Here is a 16,667-nt window from a genome sequence, read left to right as displayed (position 1 = left end):
TTGGAACTTGTATTCCATGCAGTCACTCCTTTCTATTCAACAAAGCAAAAATTATCATCATCCAACGTGATTACACCAAACTATTAATTTAGGAGATGCTTGAAATTAAATTACATCAAAATTCGGTCCATGTATGTTGCCCCTACCCCATCTCAGATTTGTGGTCCTTCATGCACATGTGCCAGGATTGCAACTAATCTCCATGCTATAAAATTCCGCCGCAAAACCCACGGTTTCACTTTCCTGTGATCATGACCTTGGTTGAAAAGCACTGCCCGCATCAGGGAAGTAACAAAATTCTTTAGTTTCTTTATGTTTCAGAGGAGTCTTAATGTTTTAATATTAGTTTTTAAAGTATTAAAGTTTGAATTCATTATTTGTTTGGTTTCAAAGCATTTTAATTGTTTTAAAATATGGACATATTGTATTCTCTCCCTCAAGGATTACTGTTGGTGATTCGATGTATTTTGGGGTCGGGCTAGGGGTCCACGGGCCTCCGATTCCTGGTGCATTGGATCATTGATTTTGTGTGAGATGGTGTTGGAATACATGTAATCTGTTTGTATAGTTATTCAACAATGGACAGTATCAGCACTGAAGTGGTCTACAAGACATCATAGAGCTAATTCCTCCATTTCTAAACTAATTTATTTATAACGTAGAATGTATTGAACCTTTGCTGCTGCTGCGTTATCTTTTAATTTAAATCAAATGTGTATTTTGTCAGTGGAATCAATTTCTAATGCAGTGTAGAAAAAACCTGCTGCTTTTTTTTTTTTTTTTTGAATATCATAAATACATTAAATATCATTGAACAGTCTGGGTTTTTCCTACCTGAAAATACCTAAACTGTTTTTTGATAGTAAAAAAAAAAATCACTTTGCCAGCTGTACAGTGTATATTTATGGTTCCAGTTGGCACGCCACTCAACCATATGATGCTGTTCTTTTAGCCTCTTATATCACTGCTCTCCATTTTGCTGAATGTAAAATTTGCAGTGAGTCTTCTCCTTGAGGAGCAGCAAGAGACACAGATGAACTAATTGTTACTTTCATTCAGAACCTTGTGAAACTGTCTCTCTGAGATAAGTAAGAACACTGTGGATGAAGTATTTGCAAAAAAGAAAGCCATCTTCTACCTTATGCTTTGAAGGAAACTGAACATAAATGCCTATTTATGTTTAGTACCTAAAAGGCAGTTCTCTGAGAAAGGAATATTTGTTTTTTGAATCAGGGAACACCAGCACTTGAAAAGAGTTGATCACAGAATTTGTTGACAGAGAGATGGAGTGAGTAAAGTCATTTGTCATGTGTTGATGGAACATCATTAGTGATGGAACTTGTGCAAGTTGTTAGTGAAATTGGTATTTCTTATGGAACATGTCAATCAGTTTTAACACAAGACTTAGGATTGTGGTATGTTTATTTCGACCAGGTTTGTGGCTTGCATGTAAGGGTCATCATCAACATTTTGCTGCTGGCTCAAATTATTCTTTCCATCATTCCTGGTGGAAAATTGTGGATGTATGGCTTAAGAAACAAAGGTCCAGTCTTCTACTATTAAGAGTAGGAGACTGGCGGAATTACTTAACAAGTACAGGTCAATGTTGAAAAAAAGCCATGAGTTAGGCTTGAATTTGAAAGTGTCTGCAATTCTGCCCAAGCACAACAGGAGGGAGAATATGATGAGAGCCTTGTCGATCAGTTCTGCACTGGACAGATTGTGCAAGGCTCAAGGAGTAGAATTTTTCTCAGCCTGGTCTGTGCTTGTTAACAGAAGAGACTGCTTCTGCAGGGATGGAATACACTTAAATAGAAAGGGTGCAAGAATATTTTCTGATGCTATTTGAGGCAGAGTTAGGTGTGTTGGAAAATTGCTAGCTTGCGGGGGGGATACACAGACTAATAGAGTAATGGTATCCTCTGGCAGAGGTGAAAGTGATCCTTGCACTGCTTCTATTGAAATTAGCAGAAGCCTGGAAAGCAAAGCAATGGGGATTTCCAGGAACAAGTAAATACATGGGCTGTGTTAGGGTAACTAAGAGTTGTTGTTTGGTTTTTAGAAGCATTAGCAACTAAGGCCATATTGCTCCGGGGATATGCGGTAGTCATTCCCTGACCGTTCCGCATCCTCCGTATTTGGTGGTCACGGGCTCGAACCCCGGTCTAATCAAGAAGCGTGTGCTACACACTGCGGCTCCTGCCCACCTGGCTACGGAGGTGCCCACTTGTAACTAAGAGTAGAAACAGATGTATGTACACTAATGCTAGGAGTATAGTTAATAAATTTGATGAGCTTGAAGTGCTAGTCAAGACATCAAAGGTAGATACTGTTGGGATATTAGAGACATGGTGTCACAGAGGCATAAGCAGTGCAGAATTGCAATTTGAAGAGTACAATGTGTACAGGAAGGGAAGAGGGGTTATGCTGTTAGTTAAGAAACACAAAATCTAATGAAGTGCATCCAATTGATGTTGGTGGACAATGCAATGTTGAATCTGTTTAGTGTGTGTTATAGGCCTGATGAGTATAATGAGCAATTGTGCCGAGAAATAGTGGGCCAGTAAATCAGAGTGTCTTATAATGGGGGATTTTAATTTTCCAGAGATTGATTGGAAGTTGTGGGATGGTCGCTCACACACTAGCAAGGCTTTTGTGGATTTATTGGATTTTTTTTCTACAGCAGCATGTTCGGGAGGCAACTAGAGAGAGCAATACTCTTGATCTGATTATCAGTAGTGATTCTTCATGCATTAAGAAGCTGCAGATAAAGGAACCACTAGGTGGCAGTGATCACAGTGTGTTGAAGTGGGCTTTACTGAAAGAGGTAACTACCATCAGGGGTAAAGAGAAGGGTTTTTACTTTCATAAAAGTGACTACGGTGGTCTGAGACAATATTTAAATTCTACATGGTGGGACCAACTGATGATGTTACCAACAGCAAATTCAAAATGGGAATCATTCAAAGAAATAATCTTGGAAGCTACTAGGCTTTTCATACCAACTAAGAAATATTGTTCAAAATTTAGTCTTAAATGGATGTCAGATGAACTAATTAGACATGTGGAAGAGAAGAAAAATGCATGTGATACATATACATTAACAGGTGACACCGAAGCCTGTGATAGATATAAGCTGGTCTTTAACCAAGTCACAACGGAGGTTAGTCAGGCAAAGACAAATTACGAGAAATCTTTAGCTAAGGATACAAAGAAAAACAGCAAACAGTTCTTTACTTTTGTAAACTCTAGAAGGAAGGGGATGAAACAGATTGGTCCACTTGATATCGAGGGTTCAACTGTTGATGATCCTACTCAGGTAGGATCTAAATGAATATTTTGCATCTACATTCACACATGAGGAGTTGCACATGGAAGACTGCTGCAGAAATTGGAGCAGTGTGGCATTCAGGGAGGGGAATGCCAGACGTGTATTAAATTCTGGCAGTAAGATAGATAATCTTGTAATAACTGAGAGTAAAGTGGAGGAGAAATTGTTAAATATCAACATAAATATAAACATAAAGCACCTGGGGTGGATGGAATCTATCCAGTTCTTTACTTTTGTAAACTCTAGATACAAAGGAAAGGATACAAAGAAAAACAGCAAACAGTTCTTTACTTTTGTAAACTCTAGAAGGAAGGGGATGAAACAGATTGGTCCACTTGATATCGAGGGTTCAACTGTTGATGATCCTACTCAGGTAGGATCTAAATGAATATTTTGCATCTACATTCACACATGAGGAGTTGCACATGGAAGACTGCTGCAGAAATTGGAGCAGTGTGGCATTCAGGGAGGGGAATGCCAGACGTGTATTAAATTCTGGCAGTAAGATAGATAATCTTGTAATAACTGAGAGTAAAGTGGAGGAGAAATTGTTAAATATCAACATAAATATAAACATAAAGCACCTGGGGTGGATGGAATCTATCCAGTTATATTAAAGGAGGCAGCAAAGGAAGTAAGCAAACCCGAAGCCATAATTATGAGAGCTTCCTTGGACTCAGGTGAAGTACCCATGGACCGGAGATGTGCAAATGGGACATCAATCCACAAAGGAGGATCAAAGAGCGACACAAGTAATTATAGACCTGTTAGTTTAACTTCTGTTCCAGGAAAATTAATGAAGGCACTGGTTAAAGAAGCACTGTAGGATCATCTAGACAAAACTTCGGTTTTGTTAAGGGAAAGTCTTGCCTGACCAATTTGATTGGATACTATGATGTGGTCACAAAGGAACTGGAAGCAGGGAAAAACTTTGATATCATATACTTGGATCTTAGGAAGGCTTTTGATACTGTTCGACATGGAAGACTGCTGAACTAATTGGATCAGTGTGGCATTGGAGGCAAATTGCTGCTATGGATAAAGGGATGGTTGAGTGGGAGAAGACAGAGTGGTAATCAATGGACACTGCTCATCATGGACTAATGTTATTAATGGAGTCCTTTAGGGTTCAGTGTTGGGTCCATCGTTGTTTTCTGTATTTATAAATGATACTGATGATGGTATATCAGGCTTAATGTCCAAGTTTTCAGATGATATGAAGGTTTTTCTCCCCCCCCCCCAAGTTTAAAATTCCCTTGAGAGTTTAAAGGTTTGCAATGATCAAGGAAATTATTCAGAATGTGACAGAGTTACTGTTAGCATTTCCAAAGAGAATCCTCTCAGGAATCTTTCCAGAAGTTGTAAAAACATTGGAATCAATGTATACAATATCAAGGAGATCCATCCAAATAAATAAACTTCATATTTTTCCAAATTTCACACCTTGTATTTGCATGTAGTCATATTTTATTTAATCTCTCAAAAATTAGTGATTGTGTTACATACAGGCAAACCCACAATTGCAACTATAGGCAGGAGTTTAGGTGGGTATGGAATGTTAAAAGGATATAAAAGTGTGGTAATTGTGCACTTCGATGTGCCCAAGCTCCAGTATGTAATAAATAAATAAATTTATATTTATTCTCAATGTCACCTGACACCAGAAAAGTTTATATCTCTGTTGTGACAGCATACATATTGAAATTAAAAGGGCAGCCGGCTGTCACAAAATGCTCTGCCATGCAATCGCTGTGACACATTTGTGACAGCATACAGGCTTGAATTCGCAACTTCCTTTTTTGAAGTTACACATGCCAACCATTGGATCACTGCCAGCCTTCAATAAATATTCCTTTCCCTTTTTTGATAAAATAAAATAAGTTTTTATTTTATTTTTTTTTTAATGAGTTGCCATATCAGATGCACTCAAATGCTGCCGATAATTTGTTTTAAATATATACTTTGATTTCAAAGTATCGTATATTTTCAGTTTATTTTCATAGTATTTATTTTTTTAACCATTATTTTAGTTGTATGTTGTCTTTTTCTATTGTGCATAATAAACTCTTACATTTATTTTAAAATTAATTTATATTATTAATTTGTGGTCAGTGTCTTGAATCAATATCGTATGACCATTTCACCTATCCTACAAAGGCTCTTTCAACAACAATTAGACTGCTTCTTGCTCATGAGGTGTGAACTGCACTAGATGTGAGAAAGCTTTGCATCTCAGATTTGATCAAGAAGTGTGGTATCATTCATCATATTTAATCTAAATGTAGAGCTTGGACAATCATTATTTAGTTAGAATTTTTAGACTTGAACTTCCGTAGATTGTAATTTTCAGGAAATACGTATGAAGGAAGGTTGTTCCAGAAAACAGAAGTTGAATGAATAAATGAGGAAAAGGAAAAGTTGGTTCTGCGAGATTAAAGTTGGACAGTAAAAGGATGTCGACTGGTTGCGGCATGTGTTCAGACTGCTTTGAAAGAGAGAGAGAGAGAGCAGCAGGAATTATAGAAGCCAGTTCAGAAATACAGTGCCCATGAAAGTATCTATTTAAAAAGTTGTGCAGCAGAAACAAAATGTCTATGAGACAGAGTGAACACACTTTGTAAGAGATAGGTTGTTAATTAACCTGCCTTTGAAACTAAAAGAATCATATAGCAAATAATTTCAACAACTGAGATGAGTTGAATCGACCGATAACTGAGATTCTGTCAGAAAAAGTACAGGTAACCCTCGCTATTCGCGGGGGTTACGTTCATGAGAAATGACGCGAATACTGAGTTATGGCTCCCATAGTAATAAAGGGGTTCCGTTCCAAAGTATGAAATATATAAGAAAAACTAGTCTAAAATTTTGTCTATGTATGTATTATATCTACCTTCATAATATGACTATATACATAGACAGTACATAGTGAAATGCAAGCATATGGTATCGAAATGAAAATAAGAAACAATTTAATATTAAATGTAATATTTATTAGAAATTTCAAACAAATCTTTCAAACCAGCGTCTTTGCTAGCTAAAAAACCTATACCGCCAGTGCTATCACCAGTTTCGCTAAAGCGTTGATAAGGAGTTTTGCGTTTTCACGAATGATGAGTGAATTTAACGGAATTTTATTTTGAGTTCGTTCTTCTATCCACAGATTTAAAGCTTTTTCCATTTTTTCTAATTTAACATCACGAGTTACAGAGCAAATTTTTGAAGCAATTAGCGCGTTTTCACGGACACTACGGCGGATTTTTTCTTCCGATTTCTTGATTGATCGTACCGTTGACTCGTTGATTTTATAATGTTTTGCCACTGAGGAATTAGAAATTTTATCTAATAACTCAATTTTATTCGCTAATATCATCACCTTCTTTGATATTTTCACATTTCTCTTGTTATTCGTAGTGATATTTTTGTAGGGGTTAGAAAGAACTTGTCCACAACAAAGTTACTTCTTCCGTTAACACACTCGGAAAAAGTCTGTTTTTCACCGCAAAACGGTAGATTTATCACTTTAGTAAGCATATCAATTTATAAATTGATAAATTTATTCAATTTATAAGCATATAAATTAAAAGCAAACGACGAAACCTTCCATAACAAGCGCATAACACATATTGAACAAGGATTAGCGAGAAACTTTCACGCTCGCGATTTTGTCACCCCTCTCCCCCACCCACTGAGCGCTGTTTTGACCGGGAAATATAATTTTAGCCACCCCCATATTTTTTTTTTATGGCGGAAAATATTAACGGCGCTTTAAAATTCACATTTTTTAGGTTTCATTTTATATTAAATCGGCGATCGCGAACTGCGAATAGCGGGGGTTTACTGTACATGCAGTTTGGCAGATTGTAAGTGAAAATGGACATTATTGAGATTAGAACAGAGACCACCTATTTTTGTGAAATGAATGAAGAAGTGTGAGAGGTGTAGATCTTTTCACAGATAAGTTTTTTCTATTAGGTTGACAAATCATGGTGTTATTCAGTAGTAAGAAAAGGTAGGGGGGGGGATGCTGTATGAAATAATGAAATTTTTTGATATGGCGAACACATGGTAAGAATATACTCAGCTCCTTGACATAACGTGGCCTCGACAATATCCCTTGCATACACACTACTCGAACTTCCTCCAGTCAGTATCTGGAAAAGTAGAGGTAGTGAAATAATACACTAGCTGATCTGGCAGCCTCCTGGGGAGTTACCAATAGGTTTGGTCCAGTGTACTAACTAGCGGCCAACTTGCATACAATGTTTTAGAGTTGTACCCTCAATGTATGGAAGATTACATCTTGCCATGATTGCATCTTGCGTTATAACCTCAAAAGACATCAGTCATACTGTATGATGGAAGAGATGGAGTGGGATTTACCGTAGCTTTGCTCTGGAGACTAAACATGTGTTCCGCCACTTCAAGCCTCCAATGAGCAAAGTGGTAGTATTGCACCGGTTGATGAGAGTCATCTACCACCAAGTATTGCCTGGTAACACAGAGGGACAGCATTCCTCCATGTGGTGTGGATGCCACACCTTGACCCCTGCTTACGTTGGCTCACACCTGGGTGAGCACCCACAGTGTGCTAGGTGCTGTATTTCAGGACTTGCACATGGGTGGTTATACCCAGGGTTACAACCAGGATGTCACAGGCATTCTCCCTATCTGGGAGAACGTCTGCGACACCCTCAAGGACCAATGCTGTACAGAATGCCGTACATTTATTGGAAAGGGGACATGTAATATTTATAACCAAATAATTATAATTAATTGAGTTAAAAATGCTAAACACAGTGCTTTATTAACTCTGAGCCCTTCACACATGGTCAATGAGCCTGCTCCCCCCAGATAATATTTTAGTAATTCATACTCTTCATTTAGTTCATTCACACAGCTGAAAATTCTAATAGTTGTTTTTGAAAATGTTTTCTTTGATTTCCTGCAGTGAAAATTTCAGAAATTTCTGTTAATCATTGCACGATTTGGAAAAATTCAGGAATTAAGTTAAATCAATTGTATGCACATATTGAGTGGAATTTGCGATATACTGTTATTGACAATGAGCTGGCTTTATTGATTCAAGCTTTGCTCCAGTCGATAATGCTCTCTGGCTTCACGACATTGAGTCATTGTCTGAAATTGAGCCATTTATGCACGTTTCACATTTAATGCAGTGATGCTCCTGTTATTGGCAAACTGTCAACTAATTGCACTCGTTCATTGAAGTGTGCCAGTTTTTTAGGTTTGCATTTAGCTTTCCAACAGGTCTAAAGGAAGTTTTGGATTGCAAAAGTTAATTAAAAGTATGTTTTTAATAATAAAAAAAAGGTATTTTTCACAGTTGTGTTCAGGAAAGATTGAAAATAAGGTAGCATCAAATTTGAATTATTTCTTGCTGATTTTTCGTATGCACATATGTAGGGTTGAAGTGAGTCTAAAAGAAAAGTCATAAAAGAAAAATAATCCTTTGCACACTTGGTGATGGGTTAATTCCATCTTGATCCTAAAGCAAATGTATTTATTTATTGGTTACATAACATAAAATTATAATTATTTCATATGTAATATAAAATAATCTTTTGGTATATAAATCTATCTCACCCCCAATTATCAGTATATAACCAAAAATTTCTTTATGTAGATTCGCTCTCATGAAGATGATGTAAATACAGTAGCATTTGCTGATAATACATCAAAGATTTTGTTCAGTGGTGGTGATGATGGATTGTGTAAAGTAAGTCATTAAATCATAGATTATAACTTTAAAATATTGCATTCAAAAATTTTTTTTTTATGTGCATTCAAATTTTTTTTTGAATGCACATCATAGATATGTATACCATAACTGTAGGAACCTCTGGGTTGTGGAGGAGGGGGTTCATAATAAGTGTATTATATGGATGCTCAGAGCATCAAAATTCCACAGTTTCTGTTTCATTAACAATTTGTTAAACACAGCTTAAAAAATAATAATAATAAAATTTGAATATATTCTTGAGAAAAAAAAGGAAAGAGATGGCACACAAAAAAGGAAAGAGATGGTACACAAAAAAGTATATTGAACAGATTGCGCCATTCATTTCAAAGTCTAATTAAAGATATGAACTATCTTTAATTTTTTTTTTTTTTTTTTTTTTTTTTAATATACCAGTCAAATACTGAGCAGATCACACAAAAAGGACCCACAGTCCACTAGTTGTTGGCCCTGGTTTGGATAGTTGAACATTTGTTTGTGTCCCCCCAAAGTGGTGGGGTTATGTCCCATATGTCAGAAAGAATACTGCAGTAGTTGGTTCCCTTCTGAAAGGAATTGATACTTACTTTTGTCCATTTCTATTATGAGATTAGTTTTGCATAGTTTATTATATCTAATAATCTACCTTTATATTGGTGGGGGGGGGGTGTTTTGGTTTTTTTTTTTTTTTATCTTCCCTGTGTTAGAATGTTAAAATGCATTATAACAAGGCATGGCATGTTAAGGTTGCCCTGCAGTAGTAGTGTCAAATGATACAAGAAAACAAGCATATCAGCCAAAAAAAAAAAAAAAGAAAAAACGTTCACCCATCTGTACCCTCCAAGAACTTTTCCAGTTCTCTCATGAATTTATTATCCATTTCCACAACAACAGATGGAAGCCTGTTCCAACAATCAACCACCCACTGGCTGAAGGCAAGCTTCCACACATCTATCCTACAACCATCCTTCCTCAACTTCCTCACATGTATGTAGTCTCAGCAAGTGAAAGAATACAATTAACATTCAGCTTACTCAATCCGTTCACGATTTTAGACACCTCAATTAGATCTCCCCGCAGGTGTCTAGTCTTGAGATGTTGCAATTTTCAGAACTCTGAAGCCTTTCTAGTTAAACGCACACTTTTGTTCTCTTCAATCTGGTTGCCCTTCTCTGCACCCATTCCAGCAGATCTGCATCCTTTCTAGAAAAGCCTCCAGACCTGTATATAGTACTCAAGATGCAGCCTAACTATGGCCTTATACAAAGGGATAATCACCTCTTTATCCCTGCTAGCAAAGTTTTTGTATATCATTGATAAAACCCCCATGAGCTATCCTGGCAGCATTAGTAGAGGCATACAATGCAAGAAAGCAAGCTTATGCAGCATCAGCCAAAAAGAAAAAAAAAAAACGCTCTCATTTCACCCCTCCATACGTTCTAAATACCTGTCCAGCTCAGCCTTAAATTTATTTAGGCTATCAACTTCCACAACAAAAGATGGAAGTCTGCTCCACCAATCAATTACCCACTGGCTGAAGTCAAAAGGCATGTCTGCACTGCTCAGAGAATTTCGTGTCTGACACGATTAGCCCCAAGTCTTTTTCATTCTTTACTACTCTGAGTGTAGTACCACACAAGTTCTACTCATGGGTAGAACTTGTAAATTACTAATGAACTTAGTAATTGCAATTACACCGGCCAAAAAAAATTATTTAAGTACCCCGAGAGAGAGAAGAATTATGATATCCAGTTCAGGATCCTAGGTGTGCCGAGCCCATGCTCACAAGATGTGAGCCCCTGGGACAATCTTGATGTCAATATGTGCTTGTATCATGCCAGTGAAATTATTCCTGTAAGGGTAAAATCCTTTATTCCACACTCCACCATAAAATCTCATCCTTTATCTAAACATTGGTTTTCCAATATATGTGTTAAGGCTGTTCAAGCTAATCCAAACTATGTGTTGAACAGACTAAGAGTAGAAAACTTGCTTCTTTTCCAAATGATAGTTGAGCATTTTGGTCTCTTGCCAAAGCTGTTGGCCACAACTTTTGCCCATCTCTGCTCTCAACTGTTAAAACCTGATGATAATATTGCCACTTCAGCTAAAGTATTGATGATCTTTACCAAGATCATCAATACATCAAAACCACCTCCTACCATTCCCAGTATGCTCTATTCAGTGCCTTCTGTGATCTTCCATCAAAGGATGTCAGAAGATTTCTGAACAATCTTGATGCAAAGAGAGTTTCAGATCCTGATGGTATTTCTCTACTTCTTTTCAAAACTTGTGCTCTTGAGTTTACTCCTATTCTGTGTAGCCTTGTTACACTTTCTTATTCCCCTTATGTTTACTCTTCTGCTTGGAACTGCTGCCATAGCCTAGTAGTCAGGCGCGCGGGTGCATAAGTACACGTGCATTGAGTGACCGGGGTTCAAGTCCCTGACTACTGAATACGGTGCTGTTTCTTGTAATTTGTCTATCTTGTGAACTCCTCTGACCGTTTAGTCGTCCCGGAGTATAAACAGAAAATTTATTTATTTATTTATATCCAGCCAGTTTCTAAAAAGGGTGACAAACCCTCCCATCCAGTTATCATCCCATTATACTTACTTCTACTCTTTCTAAAGTAATGGAGAAATCCGTTAACCACCAATTCCTAAACAATCTGGAAACCTTTCATCTGATCAGTGATCACGAGTATTGATTCTGTCAGTGTCGATCCACTAGTGATATACTGGTATATATTACTTATCTCTTGACAAATTCGATGGAAAGTTTGGTGAAACTCAGCAGTTGCTCTCAACATTTCAAAGCTTTCATGTTTGGCATAAAGGCCTAAATAAGCTTCCATCTTATGGTTTTCCAGCTGTTTTTTGTAATTAGGTATCCAGTTTTCTCTCTGACTACTCACTGCAGGTGATAGCAGATGGCTCTCAATCCTCTAATTTCTCCTACTTCATTTCTTTCTTCCATTCTTTTCCTCTTTTATATTAATGACCTTTCATTGACTGGAAATCCTATCCATAGTTTTACTGATGGTAGCACACTGCATTCTATCTTCCAGTTTGAGAAACCTTGCCCTGCTCGACTTCATGAATATCCACTACTGATTCCTTAAATGTTGTTTCCAGGTAATTCTCCAGTGCAAAAATGATAATTAATTTCGATCCTTCTAAAACTCAGTCCTGCCATGTATCTCACAAAAAGGATTCTTCTGCTTCTCGGGCTATTTTCGACAATCCTCAGATTTCTAGACAAAATCACATATCTTTATTGGGGATTACTCTGACTTCCAATCTCTCTTGTCATAAATACATCACAAATATTCCTTCTTCTGCATCTCAGAAAGTAGGTTTTATCTGTTGCTTTCAGTATTTTGTAGATTAACTCAAGAGTTGAGGAAGTCTGCACAGATTTGTGGTGGGAGGGGGGGTAATTTTTATCAACATGGACCACACTTGTAGATAGAAAGAATCTCTTTTTTTTTTGTAGAGACTGTATTCATTTGAACAAAATGTAGTGATCACACAAAAGGTGTTGCATGGAGTTTTTCCAGTATCATCGAGGAAACCTTAAGGGTTCGGAGAAGCTGCTAGTGAGGAGAGAGCGAAGAGTAATATAGATCACATTATCTGATAATATGGGTCAATGTAATGCTTGCACTCACATCAAAAATTCTTATTTGTTGCCAACACTCCCGATTTATGGCTGAGAATTTGTTTTGAGGGTAGCAACATTTAAAATGAGCAGGAAGAGAGAAAAAAACTAGGGAAACAACCCTAATAACTTCAAAGGGTACGTCAGGGTAGTAAACTAGAAAAGAATGCTTAGTCTTCACTGTATCTGCAGTAATGTCAGGAGCATTGCTGAATTTGAACTCCTGGTTAGGACAGCTAATGCTGAAATAATAGGGCTAACAGAAACATTGTACCACCCGGAAATTGGGAGTGACAAGTTCCACTATGGTACACGTTGATATATTTTGGAAAAATAGGGAAGAGAGAAGGGGTGGTGGTGTAGTTTTGCTTCTTGTCAAATGCAAGCTGAGTGCAAAAAGCTATTTTGCTGAGTTAGAAGTTACATCTGCCAGCATAGAATCTGTGTAGTGTGAGTTAGTTTGAAGCAAAGCTATGATGAGAATGGAATTAATCTTCAGACCAGAAGATCGTGAAGAATACAACGAATGTCTCTACATGCAGGTGGAATGAGCAAGCAGTCATGAATATCTTATTATGGGTGACTTCAATCTGCCCCTGGCCCCGAGTACCAAGCGATAGTTCCCAAGCAATCTTTCTAGTGTTTTTCCTAGGGCGAGTACTAGTGCTTTCATAAACCCTCCACTGCTCGCGTCACTGCTCCACCACTAGCAATGTTACTGCTATCGCTAGCAACATGTTGCTTTCCTCTTCTGCTGATCGCTTGGTCACTGGTTGGCACCAATACTGTCTCCACGTGGTGGGGCCAGTAACCTGGGAGAAGGAATTGCCTCTTCCAGGGCTAAAAGGAGCAGCGATGGATTGTGACATATCCACCACTAGAGCCCACAGGCTCCAGACTTGATAACACTGTCTCAGACCATGACTTGAATTGTTCGAAGAGACAACAGACTGAAAAACGGAGTGTGGATATGCCAGCATTTCTAATAATGCATTCACTATCCACACAATCTGTCGGCAAGTTATCGCCTTTTCTAATACAGAAATATTCAAATGTCTCCAATCTTGGATACCTTTTAATTGAAGTTTCTAAGTCACTCAGAAAAATTGTTAAAATTAACATTTAACAGTATTCCAGTGACAGTTATGTCCCATAACACACTGAACACCTCTAAAGGCGTTATTAGTGAATGGGACTTACTAAATGTCTCAGAAGATGAAATAATACAAGAACTTAGTGATCAAAAAGTGACACATGCATGGAGAATTATGACCAAAAAAGATGCCAGCCTGCTACCAACCAGGTCCATCATTGTTTTTTTTTTTTTTTTTTTGGTAGTTGTTGGCGCATCAGCTTTTGTGGCCATAATGCACCTCCCAAGATTTTTGCAGTACTTTGATCCAAGCCCGAGGCGGGATTCGAACCCACGACTTTTGGGTTTGCTAGGTAGGTACTTTACCACCTGGCTAGCCCGGTCGGCATTTGACATTCAGTACTCCAACTCTTCCATCTTCTGTTAAAGAAGGTTACTTAAACTGCAATTTCGGCCTTACATCCCGAATCCCATTCGCTGCTTTAAGTGTCAGAAGTATAGCCATTCTCAGGCAGCATGCCAAGGCGATTCTGTGTGTCCTCTTTGTGGCTCCAAGGAGCATTCTCAAGAAGACTGTACAGTCTTCCATTCCTATTTGCCCAAACTGTAAAGGAAGCCATCCTGCATTTTCTAAAGCAATCGACCTTTAGAAAATAGACAAATAAATTCAGAAATATAAAGTGGGGCATAAAGTCACATACCCTGAAGCAAGAAAGCAAGTGCTGCTAACCATATGTAGCCAATCATATGCATCAGTCACCAAAAACAGCCACTCAGCTTCAACTCAAACAAATGTCTCCATAGAATCCTACAGTCGATGAAACCAGCAATACGCCAATCAGTATCCCGACTGATGCTATCTCAACCTTGCCAGAAACAAAAAAAATCAAATATTGTTGAAAATCAGAAGAAAGTGAAAACACACAATAGCAACATGAAAATGGATGTTCAATCAGAGGATGACGACACAGTACTAGAGTTACATGCTAATGATACCATGGATACAGAATGCCCAACCTTCCCAGAAATGAAAAATCAAAACTAAGTAGACAGAAACCTTCTCAGAAAAAACAATCAGATCAATCTTCCTCAAATAAATGCAACCAATGAATAAATTCCTACAATGGAACTGTAGAAGAATTCACAGTAATATAGATGACCTGAGTGATTTACTAATTAAAATTAATGCAGTAGGTGTAGGCTTACAAGAAACCTTTTTATCACCACAAGCTTCTATCAAATTCAAAAATTATACTATGTTTAGGCGAGACAGGGATTCCAGCATTCCTGCTCATGGAGGGGGTGGCTATACTTGTCAAAAATACCATACCGTCAAGACATCCCCAACTACAAACCCCCATTAAAAGTTGTAGCAGTTTGGATGACAATGGGAATATCGTTAACCCTTGCATCCATTTATATCCCACCAAATTATCCTTGCTCTCAGACTGAACTTGACAAACTTATTACACAACTGCAACCTCCTGGCTGTTTATTTGGTGATTTCAACAGTGGAAGATCCCCATTGTGGGTATCTTCCACTATGGATATGAGAGGCTAATTAATTGAAACATTCCTGGCTAACCACAATCTGACTCTGTTAAATTCTGGCTCTCCAACTCATATTCAACTACCTACAGGTGCTACATCAGCCATAGACTTATCCTTATGTTCAGCATCTCTTTTTCCAAGCATGGAATGGTCAGTGCTGAATGATTCATTCCACAGTGATCATTTTCCTATTATCAGTTCAATTCAAACACAGGTGGTGTCATGTTCTAAAGACCATACTTCTTGGAATTTTCATAAAGCAGATTAGAAAAACTATTCCACTTGTGTCCTACTTGACAACCTATATCTACAGAAACAGCATATCGATGACATGACTGATCAGATTACCAGCCATATATTATCTGCAGTAGAAATTTACATTCCATAGTCTGACCAGTGCAAGCGTGTACAGCACAATCAGTGCTGGAATGAAGAATGCTCCAAAGCGAAATGAGGAAAAAACCGTGCTTGGAACCAGTTCAGCAAATTCCAAACTACTGCCAACCTAATTGTCAACAAAAAACTCAGAGCAATAGCAAGACAAATTAGGAAGAAAGCAAAATGTGATTCCTGGATTAACTTTGCCTCAACTATTAACAAAAATACTGACACTGGAATTATCTGGAAAAAATTACAAGCTCTCAATGGGAAATTTCTATCACTGCAAACTCTGATAATACAGTGGAATGTGCAGGACCTGTTCTCCCCAGCTGATATTAGCATTAGTAGAGGCATATGATGCAAGAAAGCAAGCTTATGCAGCATCAGCCAAAGGGGAAAAAAAAAAAAAAAAACTCTCCCATTTCACCCCTCTGTTCGTTATAAGGCTGACCTGGACAGGTACTGTCCAGGTCAGCCTTAAATTTATTTAGGCTATCAACTTCCACAACAAAGGATGGAAGTCTGTTCCACCAACCAACCACCCGCTGGCTAAAGGCAAACTTCCGCACATCTATCCTACATTTGTCTTTCTTGATTTGAATTTATGCCCTCTCAAATGATTATTCTGAGCAAGAGAAAGAACTCCATCAGCATTGAGCATGCTCAAACCATTCAAGGCTTTATACACCTCAATCAGATAACCTCACAGGTGCCTAGTCTCCAGACACTGTAATTTGCAAAACTTAAGCCTTTCTTCATAAGAGCAACCCTTTGTTCCATTCACTAATCTTGTTGCCCTTCTCTGTACTCGTTCCAACAACTCTACATCCTTCTTAAAATGAGGCCTACAGGCCTGTATACAGTACTCAAGGTGTGGTCTGATCATTGCCTTATACAAGGGAATAATCACC

The 16,667-nt window shown here is 37.9% G+C and overlaps 1 protein-coding gene across 2 annotated transcripts in view; it reads left to right on the top strand.

The window, feature by feature from the left end:
• Nucleotides 1–16,667, top strand: part of LOC150079077 (DDB1- and CUL4-associated factor 11) — a 446,028-nt gene that overhangs the window by 303,896 nt on the left and 125,465 nt on the right. For both annotated transcript variants that reach the window (XM_090383756.1, XM_090383757.1), the window contains one exon: nt 8,976–9,068. In XM_090383756.1, coding sequence (XP_090239882.1) covers nt 8,976–9,068 — 93 coding nt within the window. The remainder of the gene's footprint in view (nt 1–8,975; nt 9,069–16,667) is intronic.

This window comes from Mastigoproctus giganteus, chromosome 10 (genome assembly GCF_048544385.1).
Source record: "Mastigoproctus giganteus isolate SK-2022 chromosome 10, ASM4854438v1, whole genome shotgun sequence".
NCBI classification, from domain to species: Eukaryota; Metazoa; Arthropoda; class Arachnida; order Uropygi; family Thelyphonidae; genus Mastigoproctus; species Mastigoproctus giganteus.
The sequence above is the reverse complement of the archived record's forward strand: the minus strand, read 5'-3'. Positions and strand labels throughout refer to the sequence as shown.